The 22,275-nt window shown below is 39.4% G+C and overlaps 1 protein-coding gene across 1 annotated transcript in view; it reads left to right on the top strand.

The window, feature by feature from the left end:
• LOC127619523 (triple QxxK/R motif-containing protein) overlaps window positions 1-15,522 on the top strand; it is a 64,041-nt gene extending 48,519 nt beyond the window's left edge. Inside the window, exon 4 of the mRNA XM_052092365.1 lies at window positions 12,699-15,522. Coding sequence (XP_051948325.1) covers window positions 12,699-12,806 — 108 coding nt within the window. The 3' untranslated portion in view covers window positions 12,807-15,522. The remainder of the gene's footprint in view (window positions 1-12,698) is intronic.
• Window positions 15,523-22,275: the final 6,753 nt, after the last annotated feature.

Raw genomic sequence — 22,275 nt, 5'->3', positions numbered from 1 at the left:
CTCAGCAGCAGCAGCGAGCCAGGGCGGCGCCTCCCGTCTCCAAAACCTGTAAAACATTACCCAGTCCCCTTACAGGCGGCTGGAAATGTCTGTACAGCAGTCAATGGGCCAGTCACAGAACTCGCTCACTTGCAATCAAACGCCGTTTTAACGGCAACACACAGAAATCACATTTTCTGCCTGTGTCACTAAGGGGTCACGTGTCCACACTAAAGTGCGCATTCCCACATATCAATACTGTCCAAACAGTGCCAAATACTTCCCCAGCTCGAGCTGGACGCCCCATAAATGTAGATCGTGTGCCTATTGTCATGTATGCACCACTACACACAAGCACTGTTCCCACAGTTATACACACTTCCCCAGTAAAAGCGGGAAATACTATAAAGGTAGCGAGCGTGCCTGCTGTGATGCATGCACCCCTACACACAAACACTGTATGCATGGCCAAAAACCCCGCCGCGAGCGGGAGGCTTTATGAAAGTGGCGCGCGTGCCTATTACAATGTATGCACCCCCACCCGTAAACACTGTCTATATCGTTTTCAAACATTTCTCCAGCTCATGCTGCGAGCATTACGGAGATAGCGCGCGTGCCTGTGATTTCACATGCACCCCTGCACTCGGCACTCAACACAGCTGCTCAGCGCGCGCCCGCGCCTCTGAGAGCTGTAAGCTCAGTGTTAGCACATTTTCTGCCTGTGTCACTAAGGGATCACGTGTCCACACTAAAGTGCATATTCCCACATATCAATACTGTCCAAACAGTGCCGAATACTTCCCCAGCTCAGCTGGATGCTCCATAAATGTAGATCGTGTGCCTATTGTCATACACAAGCACTGTTCCCACAGTTATAAACACTTCCCCAGTAAAAGCGGGAAATACTATAAAAGTAGCGTGCGTGCCTGCTGCCATGCATGCACCCCTACACACAAACACTGTATGCATAGCCAAAAACCCCGCCGCGAGCGGGAGGCTTTATGAAAGTGGCGCGCGTGCCTATTACAATGTATGCACCCCCACCCGTAAACACTGTCTATATAGTTTTCAAACATTTCTCCAGCTCATGCTGCGAGCATTACGGAGATAGCGCGCGTGCCTGTGATTTCACATGCACCCCTGCACTCGGCACTCAACACAGCTGCTCAGCGCGCGCCCGCGCCTCTGAGAGCTGTAAGCTCAGTGTTAGCACATTTTCTGCCTGTGTCACTAAGGGATCACGTGTCCACACTAAAGTGCATATTCCCACATATCAATACTGTCCAAACAGTGCCGAATACTTCCCCAGCTCAGCTGGATGCTCCATAAATGTAGATCGTGTGCCTATTGTCATACACAAGCACTGTTCCCACAGTTATAAACACTTCCCCAGTAAAAGCGGGAAATACTATAAAAGTAGCGTGCGTGCCTGCTGCCATGCATGCACCCCTACACACAAACACTGTATGCATAGCCAAAAAACCCCCGCCGTGAGCGGAAGACTTTATGAAAGTGGCGCGCGTGCCTACTACAGTATATGCACCCCCACCCATAAGCGCTGCCCATACAGTTTCAAACAGTTCTCTGTCTCATGCCGCAAACATCACAGATGTGATGCGCGAGCCAAGAGACTCCCCGCTAAGAGCGGGAAGCTTTATGAATGTGGTGCGCGTGCCTATTACGATGTATGCACCCCCACCCGAATACTCTGTCCATACAGTTTCAAGCATTTCTCCGACTCATGCTGCAAGCATTTCGGAGATAGTGCGCGTGCCTGTACTCTCACACGCACCCCTGCACTCGGCACTCAACACGGCTGCTCAGCGCGCACCTGCGCCTCTGAGAGCTGTAAACTCTTGTGTTAGCACAAGGCAATTTGCCGGTGGGGCCCATACGTCACTGCGACATGCCCCCAGCCAGCATTCAGCCCATATCTGTGCGAGCAAAAGCCTGGGAAAAAATCCCCGACATGCGGTTACTCACTTCAATTCGCTCGCAGACCACCCCGCTTTTCAGCGGTGGTCGAGACGAAAGTGAGGAAAGATGTGTCACATGTTCTACGCACCGAGGTGCTCAAACTGATAGAGAAGGGCGCTATAGAAACTGTTCCTCCCTCTATGAGCGAGGCGGGTTTTTACAGCCGCTATTTTCTCGTCCCGAAAAAGGACGGTGGCCTCCGCCCCATCCTAGATCTCAGACATCTGAACAAAGCTTTAATGATTCGCTCGTTCAGAATGTTAACAACCAAACATATCCTCGCGCAAGTTCGCCCCGGGGATTGGTTTCTATCAGTGGATTTGAAAGACGCTTACTTTCACATTCCGATAGCGCCTCATCACAGGCCTTTTCTGAGATTCGCTTTCGAGGGACAGTCATACCAGTACACAGTACTACCATTCGGCCTATCATTGGCCCCCGTACATTCACGAAATGTATGGACGCGGCACTTTCTCCCCTGAGACAGCGGGGAGTGCGAATACTGAATTACCTCGACGATTGGCTAATCATAGCACAATCAGAGGGTCAGTTAACGACGCACAGATCTTGGATTATCAGCCATCTAGAATGCCTGGGTCTGAGAATCAATTTTGCAAAGAGCATGCTATCCCCCAGCCAGAATATCTCTTTTCTGGGAATAGTGCTAGACTCAGTGCAGATGACAGTGCGCCTCTCATCAGAGCGCGCACTCTCTATTCGACGCCTTGCAACATCATTCAGAACGGGCGCGGTGCGCCCCCGTCATACGATTTCAAAGAATGCTCGGTCTCATGGCCTCGGCATCAGCTGTACTCCAGCTAGGATTGTTGCACATGCGTCCTCTCCAGCGCTGGCTCAAGAGCCGTGTCCCCACTCATGCGTGGCGCTCGGGCCACTTTTTGATCAGAGCGAATCACGGCTGTATAAAAGCCCTGACGCCCTGGAAAGCCGTCAACTGGTATCAAACCGGCGTGAGTCTGGGCGTGAATACGCGGAGAAAAATGATCACGACAGATGCCTCCAAAATAGGATGGGGGGCCCTTTACGAGGGCAGGCCTGTCTCCGGCTTTTGGTCAAACCCGGAAAAGCGCCTACATATAAACTGTCTGGAAATGAAAGCGGTCGCCTTGGCTCTCAGAGCCCTGCTTCTGTACCTGAAAAACGAACACGTCCTGGTCCGAACGGACAACATGACGGTAGTTTCGTATATAAATCGCCAGGGTGGACTCAGGTTGAGCTCCCTGCACTCTATGGCCAGGGAGCTCATCTTATGGTCACAGCACCACCTGCGCTCGCTGAGAGCAGCGCATGTGCCAGGCGCCCTGAACTAGGGAGCGGACATGCTGTCCAGAGACAAGGTTCTCCCAGGAGAATGGTCTCTCCACCCCCTGACGGTTCAGTGGTTATGGCAAACCTTTGGCGAGGCAGAGGTTGACCTCTTCGCCTCCAGGGAAAATGCGCACTGCCCCCTTTTCTTCTCAGAGAGCACGGACGCGCTCGCCCAAGTCTGGCCGAGCCGCCCCTTGTATGCTTTTCCCCCGATCGCGATGCTACCTCAGGTCATCAGTCGGATCAGGGAAGTGAAATGTGCAGTGTTCCTGGTAGCCCCACTCTGGAAAAACCAGACGTGGTTTCCAGAACTGATGCAGATGATGCAATCTGCCCCATGGCCGATTCCGTTGAGGCTAGACCTCCTCAGGCAGGCCAATGGGATGATTCTTCATCCCCGCCCCGATCTGTGGGCCCTCCATGCATGGCCCCTCAACGGGTTCCCGAGAACCTCCCCAGTGGAGTTTTGAGAACAATCACTGAGGCGCGAGCGCCCTCTACGAGGCGCTTATATGCCCAAAAGTGGAAAGTGTTCAGTGACTGGTGTGATACCAAGAGCTTGAACCCCAAATCGTGTGAGATACCAAGTGTACTCAAAGTCTGTGTGGCTGCCATAGCGGCGTCACACAATCCTGATAAAGGACGTTCATTAGGGAAAAGCGACCTAATCATTCGTTTCCTAAGAGGCGCTAGGAGGATGAACCCTCCTCGCCCCCCCTCGGTGCCGATCTGGGACCTGGCCACGGTCCTGGACGCACTCAAGAGTGCCCCGTTCGAACCTCTCCGAACCCTGCACCTTAAACAGCTCTCGTTCAAAACTGCGCTCTTGCTGGCGCTCGCCTCAGTCAAGAGAGTGGGCGACCTGCACGCGCTGTCATCAAGCGCTGCTTGCCTGGAATTTGGACCTAATGACTGCAGAGTTGTCCTTAGGCCAAAGCACGGGTATATTCCTAAAGTGCTCTCCACACCCTTCAGAGTACAGGTGATATCTCTGGCAGCGCTATCGTCCCCAGCAGACGAAAGCGACGCTAATTTATTCTCAGACAGATGGAACAATTATTCGTATGCTTTGGCGGCCGCACTAAAAGTCTCGCAGTTTCAAAGCAAAGAGTATCGCGCTGGATAGTGGATGCTATAGCGCTGGATTATGAAGCCAAGGGCCTTCAATGCCCCTTAGGCGTCAGAGCTCACTCTACGAGGAGCATGGCCTCCTCGTGGGCGTGGTCGAGTGGGATACCCATTGAAGATATTTGTGCGGCGGCAGGCTGGGCCTCACCTTCGCTCATTGGTCGCGCGTTCAGAGTCGCCCCGTCATTGGTTCGAGCAAGTTGCTGCAGCACAGCCAATGACCGAGCTGCCTCGCTCATTGCTGTCTGCTGTGCAGCTGCAATGCGTTTTACATAAAGACTTCAATATTTCTCGAGAAACTGAGTTTTCCCATAGCGTAAGCTACTTACGCAATACTCGTTCCCTCCTCTCAGGGAACCGACGTTACGTTAGTAACCGAGTCGGCATGCAGCGATGTTTTTGTTTCAAAGCAGCGGCTTCGTGGTGGGCTGCCATCGACACCATGCCTGTTTAATGTTTTCTTTATAGGAGACTCATGGACCGAGATCAGCAGATATAAAACTCAAAATGTTTGAGTGCTTTTTATAAGTCAAAGTAGCTCTAACCCACACCTAGAATCTCGTTTAATTAATTGGATGCCAGGTTTGAACAACTCCTGACTCTAATTAGCTTTTTTTGTCGTCTTTAGCCTATAGGGTTCAGTGACTTCTTCCACAGCACTGTGAATGTTTAATGGGATGCGTTCAATAAAGACATGAAAGATTACATTTGTTTGTGTGTTGTTAGCTTAAGCACATTGTGCTTTGCCTATACTTGTGATTTTAATGAAGATTAGATTCATGTAAGGACCAATTCATGCAGAAATCCAGCTAATTCCAAAGGGTTTATATACTTTTTCTTGCCACTGTATATAATGTCAAATCCGAAATAATAATAATAATAATAATAATAATAATAATAAAAATGTAAGTCTTTTTTTTTTTTACAGATTTTTCAGCAGTTTCTCAGGCTGAGAGTCTCAGAATTTATCATAATCTCTATCATTAAAATGCTTTCTTTAAAATGATACCAAAAACTTGACCCTCCTTGTCCTTGGGTATGCACCTAAAACAGGAAACCTTAAAAAAAACTAAAAAAACATCAGCTAAACAATCAAACCTTATGCTAGTTTAAACTTTTTTTTCAGCAAGGGTATCTAGGGTATCTTCAACATTTTCACCAAAACATTTCACAAGAAACAAACGTTTCAATTCAAATACATCCCTCGGATGCGATGACACTTAGGCTTTGACACAAAGCAGTCGAATAAAGAAATGAAATGTGAGCCTCTGGTAATATATGAAACTAAAGTGCATGTATTTTAAAAGTTTTCCAATTAAGGGAGGCTTAAGCTGTTTGGAGTCTGGCTGGAACAAGATAAATGCAGCGGGCAGCGAGTGCTAATGAGGACATACACACTGATGACTGCCGCTGCAGCTTGTACACAGATAGTCATGGCTGTCGTGGCGGCTGTTAATAGCCCCTTACAATTTATCTGCTAGAATTATTATTAGACTTCTGTTTGCTGGGTGGCTTATCTGCCTGGATTTGCATGCTGCTCTGTGTTTGTGTTCATGTGTTTGTGTGTGAAATGAACATAGGAGGGAGAATGGATGAATGTGTTATTTTCTCTTTTTTCCTGTCTTTCTCTCTGTCTGTCTGCCTGTTTCTGGCATCCGGAAAGTATTCACAACGCTTCACTTTTTCACATTTTTTTTATGTTACAGCCTTATTCCAAAATTGATTAAATTCGTTATTTTCCTCAAAATTCTACAAACAATATCCCATAATGACAATGTGAAAGAAGTTTGTTTGAAATCTTTGCAAATTTACTAAAAATAAAAAAATCACATGTACATAAGTATTCACATCCTTTGCCATGACACTCAAAATTGAGCTCAGGTGCATCCTGTTTCCAGTGATCATCCTTGAGATGTTTCTACAACTTGATTGGAGTTCACCTGTGGTAAATTCAGTTATTGGACATGATTTGGAAAAGCCCACACCTGTCTATATAAGTTCTCACAGTTAACAGTGCATGTCAGAGCACAAACCAAGCCATGCAGTCCAAGGAATTGTCTGTAGACCTCCGAGACAGGATTGTATCGAGGCACAGATCTGGGGAAGGGTACAGAAAAATTTCTGCAGCATTGAACGTCCCAATGAGCACAGTGGCCTCCATCATCCGTAAATGGAAGAAGATTGGAACCACTAGGACTCTTCCTAGAGCTGGCCGCCTGGCCAAACTGAGCGATCGGGGGAGAAGGGCCTTAGTCAGGGAGGTGACCAAGAACCCGATGATCACTCTGACAGAGCTCCAGCGTTTCTCTGTGGAGAGAGGAGAACCTTCCAGAAGAACAATCATCTCTGCGGCACTCCACCAATCAGGCCTGTATGGTAGAGTGGCCAGACGGAAGCCACTCCTCAGAAAAATGCACATGACAGCCCGCCTGGTGTTTGCCAAAAGGCACCTGAAGGACTCTCAGACCATGAGAAACAAAATTCTCTGGTCTGATGAAACAAATACTGATCTCTTTGGACTGAATGGAAAACGTCATGTCTGGAGGAAACCTCATCACCTGGCCAATACCATCCCTACAGTGAAGCATGGTGGTGGCAGCATCATGCTGTGGGGATGCTTTTCAGCGGCAGGAACTGGGAGACTAGTCAGGATCGAGGGAAAGATGAATGCAGCAATGTACAGATACATCCTTGATGAAAACCTGCTCCAGAGCGCTCTGGACTTCAGACTGGGGTGAAGGTTCATCTTCCAACAGGACAACGACCCTAAGCACACAGCCAAGATAACAAAGGAGTGGCTACGGGACAACTCTGTGAATGTCCTTGAGTGGCCCAGCAAGAGCCCAAGAGAGATCTGAAAAAAAGCTGTGCACCGATGCTCCCATCCAAGCTGATGGAGCTTAAGAAGAAGAAGAATTAGAGAATCTGCCCAAAAATTGGTGTGCCAAGCTTGTAGCATCATACACAAAAAGACTTGAGACTGTAATTTGTGCCAAAGGTGTATGGGCTGAAATATGTGCCACCAGAAACTGAATTTGAACCATTATATTTGAATTTGAATGGCTAAACTTGAATAATTGCATTGAAAAACTGAATTTGAATCACATCATTTGAAATTGTATTGTTTAATTAAAATTGAATTTATTCAAAAACTGAATCTGAATTGTATCATTTGAAATTGAATTTATTCGTTTGGAACTGAAGTCCAATAAAATTTGATCCTCACTGAAAATTAAACTCTCTATATATCTTCACATTCACTTCTCACAATTCAGATTCAGTTCTCAAATTCAATTTCATGTTACTGAGACAGACATCCGGGTAGTTGGAGGATGAAGGAAGAGCAATCGAGCGCAGATCGATAGATAGCGTTCATTGGCGCACAGGACTCCTCTTGGGCCAATCAGCACCAATGTTTTGGAGCACAGTACGTTACCGCCATGAAACTATGGAATTACGATTGTGTCAATAATAATGAATGTAACTTTATAAAACTGAGCGTAACTTTTTCAGAAACTATCAAAAATATTCCATTACAAAAGAAGAAAAACACAATTAAAATGAAAAAAAAATGAACTCAGTCGCATCGAATTTAACAGGCTCTTCAAATATGCTTCATTTTTTGTTAATGTTTTTCAAAGATTCGTTTTCGCAAATCGTGGATTCTGAATAAATTGCCACAGATTTAAGCTTACGCTTCGCAGTTTTTAGTTTGCTGTTTTGAGACAAACCTCTCGTGGGGGTGGGCTTAACAGTGATCTACTCTGATTGGATAGTGAGCTTTTGATGGACAGGTGCTCTCTGACCGGATGTACAGACGTCACTCAGTGGCGCGCATATTGGAAAGCTCTCGCGGTGATTTGTAGTTATGCAATACGTCGTGCTTTGTTGTATTACTTACTAACAATATGTAAATAATATTTGACCTATAATTATATAATTTAATATTATATGAGACCTTCGATCGTCTAATAATCGTCTTCGATCAGTCTGTAAAGATGAGCTTTCAGGAGAGACATGGAGCGGCATCATCTTCCTCTTATTTATTTAAAAAAATAAATAAAATAATATATATACATATTTTTTTAATGCAAAGAACAGGAACATACAAAAGAGAAAGCATACGTACATCACATAATATCAACCAAAACAATAAAGAAGACAAAAATAAATAGAAAAAATAATAATAATTAAAAAAAAAGATAATAATAATAATGTATATAACAATAAAAGAAGAGGTAGTGCATTACATCACACAAAAATGTTCACATGAAGAGATCAAATGCAATGCAGATTCTAACAGTCCTTATGGCTTTCTTATTAGTAGATACTGAAATCAAATTTAGATAATTTTCTATTTCTTTTAAGAAGACAGAGAAGATAGGTTTACAGTTTAAAAATTTGCATTTGTGAATATAGAATTTGCTTAAGAAAATAATTAAATTAATAACAAAACAGACATTTTCGTTTGTGGGGTCTGAATCAAAATACCCAAATATAATGTTTCTCATATGTATTGAGAAGCCTGGCAAAATCTTACACTTGATAAAAACATCAATATCATTCCAGAGCTTCTGAGTGTAATGACACGACCAAAATAAATGAACCACTGTTTCATCAGAATTCAAACAAAAAGAGCATGTTAGCTCAATGTCAGATTTAAATCTTTGTATAAATTTCTTAACAGGATAGAACCTGTGTATCAACTTAAAGGAAATTTCTTTCACTTTATTTGTGAGAATGAATTTCTGCTGTAAAGACCAGATTTTTTCCAATTAAGGTTACCAAACAAATTATTCCAAAAGGAAATAACAGGTGGAACAGAAATCAAATCCTTAAGAAATAAAGATCTTATAGTTTTTAGCTTTCGACTCTGAAAAACAGATTTGACCAACAGAAGTATCACAAGGTTTAGGAAAGGATGCAGTAGATACTGGTGTGAAGTAATTACGGTTTTTAAAATGCATACATAAACCAGAGGGAATAGCACCCATTACTGTAGCAAATTCTTTTGGGGTTACTGGTATTTGGTATTCAGAAAGAAATTCTGAATATCTGAATAAAAGACCTTGCTTATTAAACAAATGCTCCACTCCTCCTCCTCTTGTCCTTCAAGGCAGTTTGAAGTTCGTGTTACTGAAGTAACCAATAACATCGATACAATTTTCTAATTTTACAGAAAACACTCTAAATTTCAACACAGTGGTGGAATATTGCATATATTTTATTATATTTATTCACAATGTTTTGATAAACACATATAAAATATCATAATTTTATATATTTTTTAATAATTTTTTTATTGTCATTCACAAGTTTGCAATGCACTGATGTCATGTCATGATGTTATGTAGTTTGATTGTTTGCTCTTTTGCACAGTTATTATATTCAAGGACGTGTCAATGTAGACAGTGCAGATATCAAACTGGTCTTCATTCTACAGCAAGGCAGAAATCTTGGTGCAGATGCTGCATCTGTACATAACAACCTTGAAATTCTTAACCAGTCGCTCGGGAATACCAGCACAAGGCAGGGTCAGCAGCAGTCCGTTCAGCAGTCGGGGCAGAGTCAAACAGTGGACCAAGATATGGCCAGGTTTCAGTTTTGCAGTCATGACAATGACAAAACAGCAACATTTTATTTAGCATGCATTTACAATACAACAATAAATTTGCAAAATAAAGCCAGAACTGTTGCACACTGTAGCGTTACATGAATAAAAGTTTTATCGATGTTATTGGTTACTTCAATAACACGAACTTACTTCAAGCTGCCTTGAAGGACAAGAGGAGGAAGATGATGCCGCTCCGTGTCTCTCCTGAGAGCTCATCTTTACAGACTGATCGAAGACGATTATTAGGCGATCGAAGGTCTCATATAATATTAAATTATATAATTATAGGTCAAATATTATTTACATATTGTTAGTAAGTAATACAACAAAGCACGACGTATTGCATAACTACAAATCACCGCAGAGCTTTCTAATATGCGCGCCACTGAGTGACGTCTGTACATCCGGGTCAGAGAGCACCTGTCCATCAAAAGCTCACTATCCAATCAGAGTAGATCACTGTTAAGCCCACCCCCACGAGAGGTTTGTCTCAAAACAGCAAGCGAAAAACTGCGAAGCGTAAGCGAAATCTGTGGCAATGTATTCAGAATCCACGATTTGCAAAGCGAATCTTTGAAAAACATTAACAAAAAATGAAGCATATTTGAAGAGCCTGTTAAATTCGATGCGACTGAGTTCATTTTTTTTTCATTTTCAATTGTGTTTTTCTTCTTTTGTAATGGAATATTTTTGATAGTTTCTGAAAAAGTTACGTTCAGTTTTATAAAGTTACATTCATTATTATTGACACAATCGTAATTCCATAGTTTCATGGCGGGTAACGTACTGTGCTCCAAAACATTGGTGCTGATTGGCCCAAGAGGAGTCCTGTCGCCAATGAGCGCTATCTATCGATCTGCGCTCGATTGCTCTTCCTTCATCCTCCAACTACCCGGATGTCTGTCTCAGTAACTTGAAATTGAATTTGAGAACTGAATCTGAATTGTGAGAAGTGAATGTGAAGATATATAGAGAGTTTAATTTTCAGTGAGGATCAAATTTTATTGGACTTCAGTTCCAAACGAATAAATTCAATTTCAAATGATACAATTCAGATTCAGTTTTTGAATAAATTCAATTTTAATTAAACAATACAATTTCAAATGATGTGATTCAAATTCAGTTTTTCAATGCAATTATTCAAGTTTAGCCATTCAAATTCAAATATAAATGGTTCAAATTCAGTTTCTGGTGGCACATATTTCAGCCCATAAAGGTGCTTCAACAAAGTATTGAGCAAAGGTTGTGAATACTCATGTACATGTGTTTTTTTATTTTATTTTATTTTATTTTATTTTTTTTATAAATTTGCAAAGATTTCAAACAAACTTCTTTCACGATGTCATTATGGGGTATTGTTTGTAGAATTTTGAGGAAAATAATGCATTTAATAAATTTTGGAATAAGGCTGTAACATAATAAAATGTAGAAAAAGTGAAGAGCTGTGAATACTTTCCGGATGCTCTGTATACAATATAGAGACTTCTTTTCTTTTAGAAGAAAACACTTTGAGACGAGGATACATGATGCCATAGTTTAATGATTAAACTGCAACAACACAACTGCAACAACAAAGACCATGAACAAATTTGTAGTTTTGCTTAAAAGATTTAAGCTCTATTTTATCACAGATCATCCCTTGTATCATTCCAGATTAAATTTATCAAGTTATATTAACAAAACCAGGCATAAAATAGTATTATTTTTTAAACCCTCAGAACATTCAATATAAAGTATATACTTTTCATTTTCTCAAATTGTAATTCATGCCCAGAAAAATGCATGTTACGTTGAGGCTAAAAAGTTCCTCAAGCATGCAAGTTTAGATTAGAAAGTTTGATAATGAGTTATCAAGATGAAGAACAATTGCTTTGTTAAATACATGAGTGGTCCTAATGAAACCGGGGTTGATGAGGATTGTAATTTAGCACAAAAGGTAATAAATGACTGTTTTAAATCTAATTCATGGATGAACACCACTTCTTTAGCCATCATCAATTTAGCTCGGGCATTAAACTCCCAACAACTCTTAATTAGAACAAAGACATTTCTGGGAGATTAACTTTCTCTCAGCCCGCTGTGTCTGTCAAACCCTATTTGTGTCACAGCAAGGGTGAAGAGAAACAACCCAAAACTGATATTCTTGTGCTGAATATTCTTGGTGTGCATTGCATATCTGTGTTTGGCTATGATCAGTCTTGCTTGAAATGAAAAGGAGAGTGTTTCATCCTCAAATGTTTAGGGAACAACATTGTAAATTAGTGCAGTAGGTCTGTAAAATGCTATATGGGCCTTATTTACCTTGTTAATGCACATTTTATATTCTGATATGTAACACCCACTCAAACAATGCTTTCTCCTTGTTTATGTTGAATATCCTGTTTTACTTTAAAATAGCTCAGATTATGGAAGTAAAATGGTTTGTTGTCAGCATTTTATTTTGACTTTAAATATGCATTTTTATAATCAAATAATTTGACAATACTGAAGTCATTGTTTAAAACCAAGCAGCTCAATCTAGCTACAATTTAAATGCGTCATTCTGATTTTTTTAAATGTAATTGTGAATTAATTTGATGATAGTCCTCCCCATTGTTTCTTATTGATGGTGATTTACAATTATCCCTATCAGAAAAGGTAAACAAGTGTTTTTCTTGCTCTGTGATTGCAGGACATCATATTGGTTGTAGTGGCTGTTCTGGTCTTCCTCCTGGGTGTCTATGCATTCTTTTACCTCAACTTGAGCACCGAACTGAACTTGGACTCGGACATGGACTAAAGAATATTTGTCACTCACTCAGCGCAGTTGATTCTGGGATGCTGAACTCATGGGCACACATATGTCCGCCCACAGTTTCATAGTATTACATACTGTATCATTCCTTTGCTTGATTTCTTCTATGCCTCATAACCACCAAAGCTTAGACTGTGTAAAGAAAAATGAGTCTTAACGTGCATAGAAGCATAAAGAGAGTTAAAAAAAAACATTGTTTTTCCATTATTTATTTTTTTACATTTTAATAAAGCTCCACCTGCCCCACAGTTTTCAGATTTAAACAGCTAATATTTTTCCTTCTTTGGGATCTTTTAGATTTAGACATTTCCATTTTACATTTGTATAATGGTGCAGATGGATTTATGCTATTCAAATTGGATGGACTTATCTGCTTTATGTTGTTTTATTATAACAAGGTAATACATTATTTTAGTATATTTTTAATTTGTATATTTTTTCCCCCTGAGATTTTTGAGGGAACATTTACATTTTCTTTTATTATGTTTCCAATCTACACAGTCGAGTAGGTGTGCATTCCATACCATAATCATTTTCTTATAGATCTAGGCTTCTCAATGCTGGAGATTCGAGGTAATAGTCAATCTCTGATCATGTTGGTGTGTGCAATGCTGAGATTCTTCTTTCTCACTGTCATAGCTCTACTCATTAGCATATCAAATACCGTAAACTTTGGTTACTGAAAGCCAAAAGAGCAACCATGAAAGACACTGAATATTACCACCAGACCTTGATGTACTCGCTGCTTTTATGTGGGTGTATGATCTCCAGAGACATATTGAAATGATCAATCAGTGTGAGGTGCTTTTTTTAAATATTATTTAAAAAGAAGACAAAAATACAGCCCTGCCTTGACAGTCAGTGCTTCCCTGTGTGTGTGTGTGTGTGTGTGTGTGTGTGTGTGTGTGTGTGTGTGTGTGTGTGTGTGTGTGTCAAGAGCGAGAGTTGTAGTGTGGAAAATGAAAGACTGAGGCTGATGACATTCAAGGTTAATTTACATTCTCTTTGTATAGCGTATTGGATCTCATACCATCACACAGCAAAGACTTATTTCATTCCAGTCCATGAGACTTGTTTTATCTTTCCCTGCATGAGGTATATGTCTCTAACTCAGGACAATTGCTTCGCTGCTCAACCCTTATTTTCCTGGGACGTCTCACTGTTATGATTAATTGAAGGATTGATGCACTATTGAACAAAACATTTTTGTAGTCTGTCTTTGATTTAAACTCATGAGCTTTCCAAGTTCTTTCATAGTGAGATCGAACTAAAGTAAAACAAAGAATCTCATGTTTCTTGTTGACTGTTATGCTTGTTCTTCTTCTCTGTTTCTTTCATACTTGAGATAAAACTCTAACTATTGTCAAAACACACTGATGCTGATAAAAGCTTATTGTGTTAATTTTTTAAATCATTTTAAAATGTCAAGCTTACAGTATAAACAGTTTCAGTGCCTTATGGTGTGCACACAAATAAACATTCTGTCATCGTTTAGTCACCATCATATTGCTCCAAAACCAATTGACTTTTCTTTTTTTATGTGGGACTCAAAAAATGTTAGTCAGAATGTTAGGAATTTTTAAGCTCTAAAAGCCACTGAAGAAAGTCATATGAGTTTGGAACAATATGAGGGTGAGTATATGACAACAGTATTTTTGTTTTTCGTGAACTATTGAGCACACAAGACAAAAGGTTGTCCCCATCTGCACATATATGATTTTATTATGACATATATGACACAAGTTTCAGTCTTGTGGTGTACGCTAGGAATAATTTATTAAGGTATAAGTTCATACCCCAATCATCCCTTGCGCACAGGTGTGATTGTGCCTGGTTAACCTCCCGAGCTCAGTTTTGTGTATGTGGGCGTGTGCGGGCAAAGTTTGTGTAAGTTAGTAGTTATAGCTCACCTGTTGCCAAGGTTGCCCTGGCTATAGAAAACCTGAGAGGCCACATTCTCAGGTTAACAGTGTGTGTGCCCCTCTGCCTCAGCCATTAAGTCAATGGCAGCTAAACTGTAAGACCCCGGCCTAACCATGCCCAGTGCTACCGATGTCAATTATTTCCAGTATGACTGTGTTAGTTCATGAACCCAAGTCACTTCAAAGACTTTGGTCATTAATCTTACAGTTCAAACACAATCGATGTTTAATCACTGACCCTTAACACTTAGTTTAATAATTTTAAACCATGATTTTACCTATACATAATTAATATTTACATTACATTCATAATGTTAGCCAGAGGCTAACATTAGAGGCTTTTATCTAAATTACACAATGATGATTAATCGACTTTATAGACATTACAGTTTTATCGTCTGTTAATGCTGATATTCTGTAAAGCTGCTTTGAAACGATGTGTGTTGTGAAAGGCGCTATACAAATAAAATTGACTTGACTTGTTGCAGCTGGTAGCTGTTCACATTCACACCCCACTACACTCATTAGCAGCAACAGGTGGCCAGTAGTGGGCAAACAGTGGAAGCTGAAAGTAACTTGGGAAAATGGCACTGCATGGGTAATTTTCTCTATAGCTACAGTGGCTGCTGCATACATTTATGAATACGCTAGTGATATCACCTGGCATCAAGGTTTTATCTTGAATATTAAACATTTATCAGCTTAATGAGTGTTCTTGGAGAATGGTGGTGGCAACCATGGCCATAACCAGCTATGAGGTCTCCAAGGCCCAGACCTCTGTACATTTTTCATTTTGAGAGACTACATGTATAATTACGTTTAGACTGTTGGCTAGATTGTTTACTGTCTGCTTTGTGTATGTTTTGAGTGAGCATGCAGGTGCAGCAGCCTCAACCACCCATCGTCTGCACTTAAACTGACAAATGATGCACGAAGACTTCAGTAATTTTGGTAGAATTCTTCAGACCCCACCTCTGACCCCAATCATTTTAAACACTGGTTACTGGCGGAAACCTCTGCCAATGATTGTGAAAATAAAAAAAAATGCCTTGCGACCTATAGGCCCATACATTAAAGAATTTCTGTCATAATTTTTTCACCCTCATGTTGTTGCAAACATGCATTACTTTCTTGGTTCCGTGGAACACAAAAGGAGATATTTTGCTGAATGTCCACACTGCTCTTTAGTATACAGTTACCAGGGGATGTCAAATTCTAAAAAACAAACAAACATTAAAAGTATTCCATATGACTTTTGCAATAGCTTCATGTGAAAAACTTAATTTAAGTGTTATATATATATTTATATAATCCTGCTCTCTGTCAAATCTTAGTCACAAATGCGCATGTTAAACTTGGTACATCGTGATTATTTACAAGACTGCTTCTCAACCTCTAACAAACTTACAAGGGAAAATTACTTTTATATTATTAAAAATAAGTTTAAATATATTATGAATCTAACTTAATTAAAATACCACAAAATGTTTATACAACATGTAAAATTATATTACTCAATTTATTTCATCGCCTCAAGAACTGCTGTTTTTGTTGCGAACAGGCAGCTCTTGAAACCTCTGTAATTCTGAAATTAATTGTGATTAGTTCTTTTAATCTATTACTTATTAATTATTCTTCTTTATTTTAAATATATATTTAGTTTCTGTTAATAAAAAGTAAAAAAAAAAAAAAAACAAGCATCTTTGTTATTGTTACAGCAGGCAAAAATCCAGATTATTTTCCAGATTAAATATTTTACCTAAATGAGAAATCTTCAAATATTCAATATTCATTTTTGCCTATTTTTGCGATTTCAGTTTCATAAAAAATTTCAATCAAATTTAATTGTGTAATGTTTAAATAAAAATAAATAAAAAAAAGATTACTCAATTCAGTTTGATTTCTTTTACAAAATTAAAATGCATACATCTTAAAATTATATTTTGATTGTTGACATGAACAAAGGGGTGTCTTGGAGTCAAAAAGGTTAAGAATTAATGATTTACGAGACACACGAGAACCAATGGAGTGTCACTTCATTGGCGTCAAACATGGCATCAAACCTGGCAAGACACGTCTTGATGCACCAAATTTGAATATGTGTAAGCGCAAAAAAGATTTGAGTTACAACTAATATTTATTTTTTTAATAAAGACTTCAATTTCTTTCTGTTCCTCATACAAATCTAACAAATGGATCTACGATATTTTGAATATAGCGACCAAGTTGTATTTGCTTTTTTATGACATTTATGTATCGTTCCACATCCTATTCTTGAAGACGTTCTCTTATATCTGAGTTTATTCAACCTTTCCACCTCTAGCACTTCCATAGTTTACTTTCCTCACCTTTGATTTCATGGATCAATGGTACATTTCCTGCAACATTTCTGACACCCTGCCCATTATAAGATCTTAAAGCTGCACTACGTAACTGTGTGCTCTCTAGCGACATCTGTGGTTGAAATTGAAAATTACAAGCAATTTGCAGAAGAACATTTTACGTCCGTCGTGTTTTGACATTACTGCTCTGGCGGAAGGAATCTTGTGATTTGAGGTTACCTGGACATCGCCTTGAGATCATGACTGTGAAAAATTCAGAGCTGGAGTCTTAACATGCTATTTTCACATTGATATTATTATGTTGTCCAATTAAACATAAAAAAATGAAATATTACTTGCTTTGTTGAAGATAAACAACATCTTATTTACATATTTTGAATGAATGAATTGTACACGTTTCTGACACTACACTCAAAGCGCTTTTACCTAGAGTTCACACTAAGGGCTTAGTAATTACTAGTAAGTTTGTAACTATTTCAGTGCTTAATTTGGTTGCACCACCTGTTCTTAAGGCAAGACTTATCTAGTAGGTCGTAAACTCTCCGTAAAGTAACGCGTAGTCGCATAATATGACGTTTACCTGTATTGATTGAATAAAACCTACATATTTGTTCACAAAGCCGTGAATTTCAGTTTGATCTTGTTATGGTTGATGATCAAACCTTGTTTGCTCATATAACTGTCAGCTGTAATCAATTATATCCCCATTGAAATACAATTGGTAATAAAAGTTGATTTGAGAAAGGGGTGATAAATAAATACTAATACAACAGGCTGGAAAATTATATATGTATTCATTTTAATATCCTATTTATATATTTTGAATGTGTTGAAACATGACACTAGGCGACGCACCCTGAATACTGCACCGCTAGAATGGTTTCATGCTGAAGAGCCGCTTAAAAGTAAGTTTTCTCTCTCATAAATGTAAATTCCGACATTATAATTTATGTCAAAAGGATTGAAGCCTGTCAATGAAAACATGAGCTCATTAAGTGATTCTGAATTTTTATTCCATCCATTACTTCTGGTTGGAGGCTTCCATAAATATTCAGTTTATACATAGAGTTACATTCTACCTAAGTTTAATGGTGCAACGCTCAAATATTTAGTAGTGCATAAATTGTGAATTAGTGCCCATTTACTCCACAACTAGTCTTAATTGTAACATATGGATAGCTGGTGCAACCGGCCCCTGGGGACTCTCCTGAATCACCACCAGTTACAAGTATATTTTATTATGATTTTTGGAGTGTTTAATCGACTATTGATGTTTGTAATGTAGTATCAACTTAAGAGGTGAAACTTGTGATACTGCTGATTCAAATTCAATGTAAGACTTCATTGTTTTTACATGATTAATCATATGATTCCTGCAACAGAACATCAACTAGCATGGCTGCAGTATCAAGAAAGTCTCATTAGCCTAACCAGGGACTGGGGCTGCAAATTAGCCTTTGGCTAGAAGCCTGTATGTGGAGCATCGGTTGCTTGAAATTGTAGCAATGTTTCTGCATTGTCCCTGTTATACTAATAAATAAATAAACTGGTCAAAATTTGTGGAACATTGGCAGGAGCACCAGTGCCTATTTGATGTTTCCACTGAACTGTACCACAACTGGGTGGAGAAAGAGAACGGTTGGAGAGAAATTGCCAATTCTCTTGGACAGTCAGGTAAGCAAATATGTAGATTTTTCAGTAGGAGGTACTTTTTCATATTGTAACCAATAAAATATATGATTAAAAACATACACATCATATTCTGAAATGCATAACATATGATCATGCATTTGTTTTCCTATCTGCAATTCTTGCATGTACTCTTTTGTGAAACGTAATTTGAAGTCTAGGCAGAGTCGTCGGGGATTGTCAATAGTGAAATGTTTTGTAATGTGTTCACACCTCTCACCATTTCATCGTGTAATTTCAAAACTCTACGAATTCCTTGACAATACAGACAGTCTTTAAAAGTTGTGTACTGTGTAGGAGGCATACAAGATATTGTTTTCGTTGACTAAAATTAATGAATATAACATGACGAAATATTAACTATTTTTAAAGGACATTTTTGTCAAAAATCTAAAACTGACTAAAACTAAAAAAATGTAAAATGTACATGGCAGTTGATAAAGCAAGTGAATCTGTAAACCAAATAACAATGTAAACTAAAAACATAAAACTAGCAATAATGGGGATAAAATATACTTTATTAAACATGAAAATAGTATGTACAAGAAGTCAATTTCATAAGTCATAGGTATTGGTAAACATGTACAGTAACTTCCACTGACAACAGATCATGATCGTTAAAGAAACTGGTAATGTTCGATTCATAAAAGCATGACCTTACCAGACAATATTCTGTATCCAATTCAAGCATTATAACAAGTAAACAACTTCACTGGCACACCAGCAAGGGCTAGAGACGAGTAGACTATTTTATTATATAAATTCTGCACCTGCATTCCAATCTACATCTCAATCATGCAGCGTGATTTCATGAGCTGAATGCGAGGCTAAACAAAAAGTAAAACTTTGATGAATCTGCAGTATGCCCAACAGGCGCGTGCAAGCCATTCACGCATCACAAGCCGGCAGCGCTTCACTTTCGGTTAATTGTACGCGTAAACGCGCCCGCTTTGCTTCTGTCAGTCTGTGCGGTTGACATCCTAAATTCTGTGTTTCATTTGTTTCTTTTTGCTTTCAGAACAACAAGTGATGTAATAAGGAAAACACCACTATGAATCCTTGAGATTTCCAACCCAGCATCAGGTATACCCTCCTAAAACCAGTCACACTCAAAATTAGGCTACATTGAACTATTAAAAGAGAAAACATAAACCCACATCCTGGGGTTCAAAATGTCTATTCAAAAAATAAATTAAACCTGGAAATAAAGTTTTAGGATATTGCAGGAGCGCTTCACAGAAAAGGGCTAAATAGTTGATTGGCTTGTGATGCGTGAATGGCTTGCACGCAGGGCGAGTCTTGTCACACTTTAATAGTGTTTAGTCATTCAGCTGAGGAAAACACGCTGCGTGATCATGATGAAGGATTATATCAAGATGTAGATTGGAATGCATGTGCGAAAAACTTAACAAATAAATAAGATAACCTGCTCCTAGCACTGTTGCTTGCGTGCTGGCGATTACCCCATATGACATAATTTAAGATATATTTAAGATTGCACACAATTTCGTGATCAGTAATCAAAAAAGCTAATTTGTGACATTAACTGTGTTAACTCATTTTGTACAGAAGGACAGGTTTTGTCATTAAAGCACTTTCACATGATGCTCTTCGAAAATTCACATGCAGGATCATTATGTCAAAATCATCAGGTTTTTTGCTCGAACTGTTATGCTGATAACATAATTTGTAATGAAAAATAAATAATTAAATTAGAAAAATGCAAGAAACAATTTCTAAAGTGGACTCAAATTTCAGACACAATCACATACATTTCCATGATTTTTTGTTGGCACAGCCCCAAAATAAGAATTATTTTTATAGGCTTACCAAAATGAATCAGGCTAAGGTAAGGACATTGTTTTAAACACTGATTGTTTATGTACTTAATCAATAATGATAATTTGTTAATTTTTAACCAAAAAATCTTAAATAGTACAGCTTTAAGAACTCCTTACAGTGTTCTGTAATTAATGTGCTCTACAAAAGGTCCTCCAACCTTGGCTGCCTCGTCGGCCTAGAGAACTTAGCTAATTGGAAATGATCAATTGAATTTTATTTCCATGCCTTTACATGGGAATTAATCAAGTGCTACTGAGGTGATGTTTAGCGTGACCTCAACAGCGCTGCCAGGAGTTTGCGTTCTGTGGCGCCGTGGCTTTGGGTGACAAATGGACTGGTTGCAGTGGCCTAAGATTGTCTCATTAGTCATGTGAAGTATGTCAGCTGTAGTAATTACTTTGTCTCAGGTCCACCTCCAACTAGCTGAGAGGGCTTCCCACACAAGTACAAGCACACCCCTCCCTCAGACAAAAAATGCTGTTGGTTTTGTGATGAATCATAATCATGTGCCAGAAGTGGTGTGAAATGGAAGTGTTCAGCATAGCCAGGCCTGCAACCAGTCTATTGTCTACTGCCTCTGGTGTTTTGATTTAACAGCATTTCTGTTTGTTATTTTTTTATCATTCCAATTTTAAGTTTTAAGAGTTAAGTTTCTGAAATTGGCTGCTCAGACTTGTGCAATGCTGTACTCTTGATGATTTATGTAAGTGTCTGCGCTGCTCGGCTATAGACTATGAGTGCTGCTTTTTCAAAACCTTTGGGTAAAGCTGCAGACTGATCTGTTTAAGCTTTAGCAAAAATTATTGTGCACTGTGCAATCAACGTTCAAAATAATTAGCCGGTAGCACCATTTTTTGTTTGTTGCATTTCTGTTTAGTGTTTCCATTAATGGATTCCCATTTTGTTCATTGTGAGGAGCCGATTATTGTTGTTAACGCTGAAATGTTGTACCACTAGCATCACCAGACGAAGCTCCAGATCAAACAAGTTTCATGAACACTCCTTCCATCTGCCATTGGTCAACAAAACAGAGAGTCACACCTCAAACCCATGCCATTGGTTGGGCCAATGTGCTGTATCTGGCTGGTTGGGATGCTCAAACAAATAATGGAAGGTTTTGATAGTGACATTGATACAACCAAAATTTGCACACTTCAGATGTCTTGTTTAGTTGTTTTAAAGCATCTTTTCTACCTCATTCAACTTTTCTACCAGCTTATGCTAGACTAAGATGGTTTGATGGTGTTTGCAGGTGTTCAACTGGTTAAGATGGTCAACCAGCTGGTCCCCAGACAGCTGACAAGTGTCAACCCCTTTAAAACCAGCAAAGAGACCAGCTAAGATAAGCAAATCAACAAAATATGGCACATTTATGTTATTATCATCAAACAGCCATGGTTCTTGCACATTTCGTGACTGAAAATCATGATGTCACGACACAAGAACCAATGAGATTTTATGTTATATCTCCATATATGATCATCCCAGATGTGTCTGACTGACTTTCTTCTGCTGAACACAAACTAAAATTTTGGAAGAAAATGTAAGCTCTGTAGGCCCTTACAATGCAAGTGAATGGGAACCAGAATTTTTAAGGTCCAAAAACCACATAAAAGGCAGCGTAAAAATAATCAGATGGTGAGTTAATTATGAGAGAAT

The sequence above is a fragment of the Xyrauchen texanus genome, chromosome 26 (genome assembly GCF_025860055.1).
Source record: "Xyrauchen texanus isolate HMW12.3.18 chromosome 26, RBS_HiC_50CHRs, whole genome shotgun sequence".
NCBI lineage: Eukaryota > Metazoa > Chordata > Actinopteri > Cypriniformes > Catostomidae > Xyrauchen > Xyrauchen texanus.
This window is presented reverse-complemented; position numbering and strand designations above follow the sequence as displayed.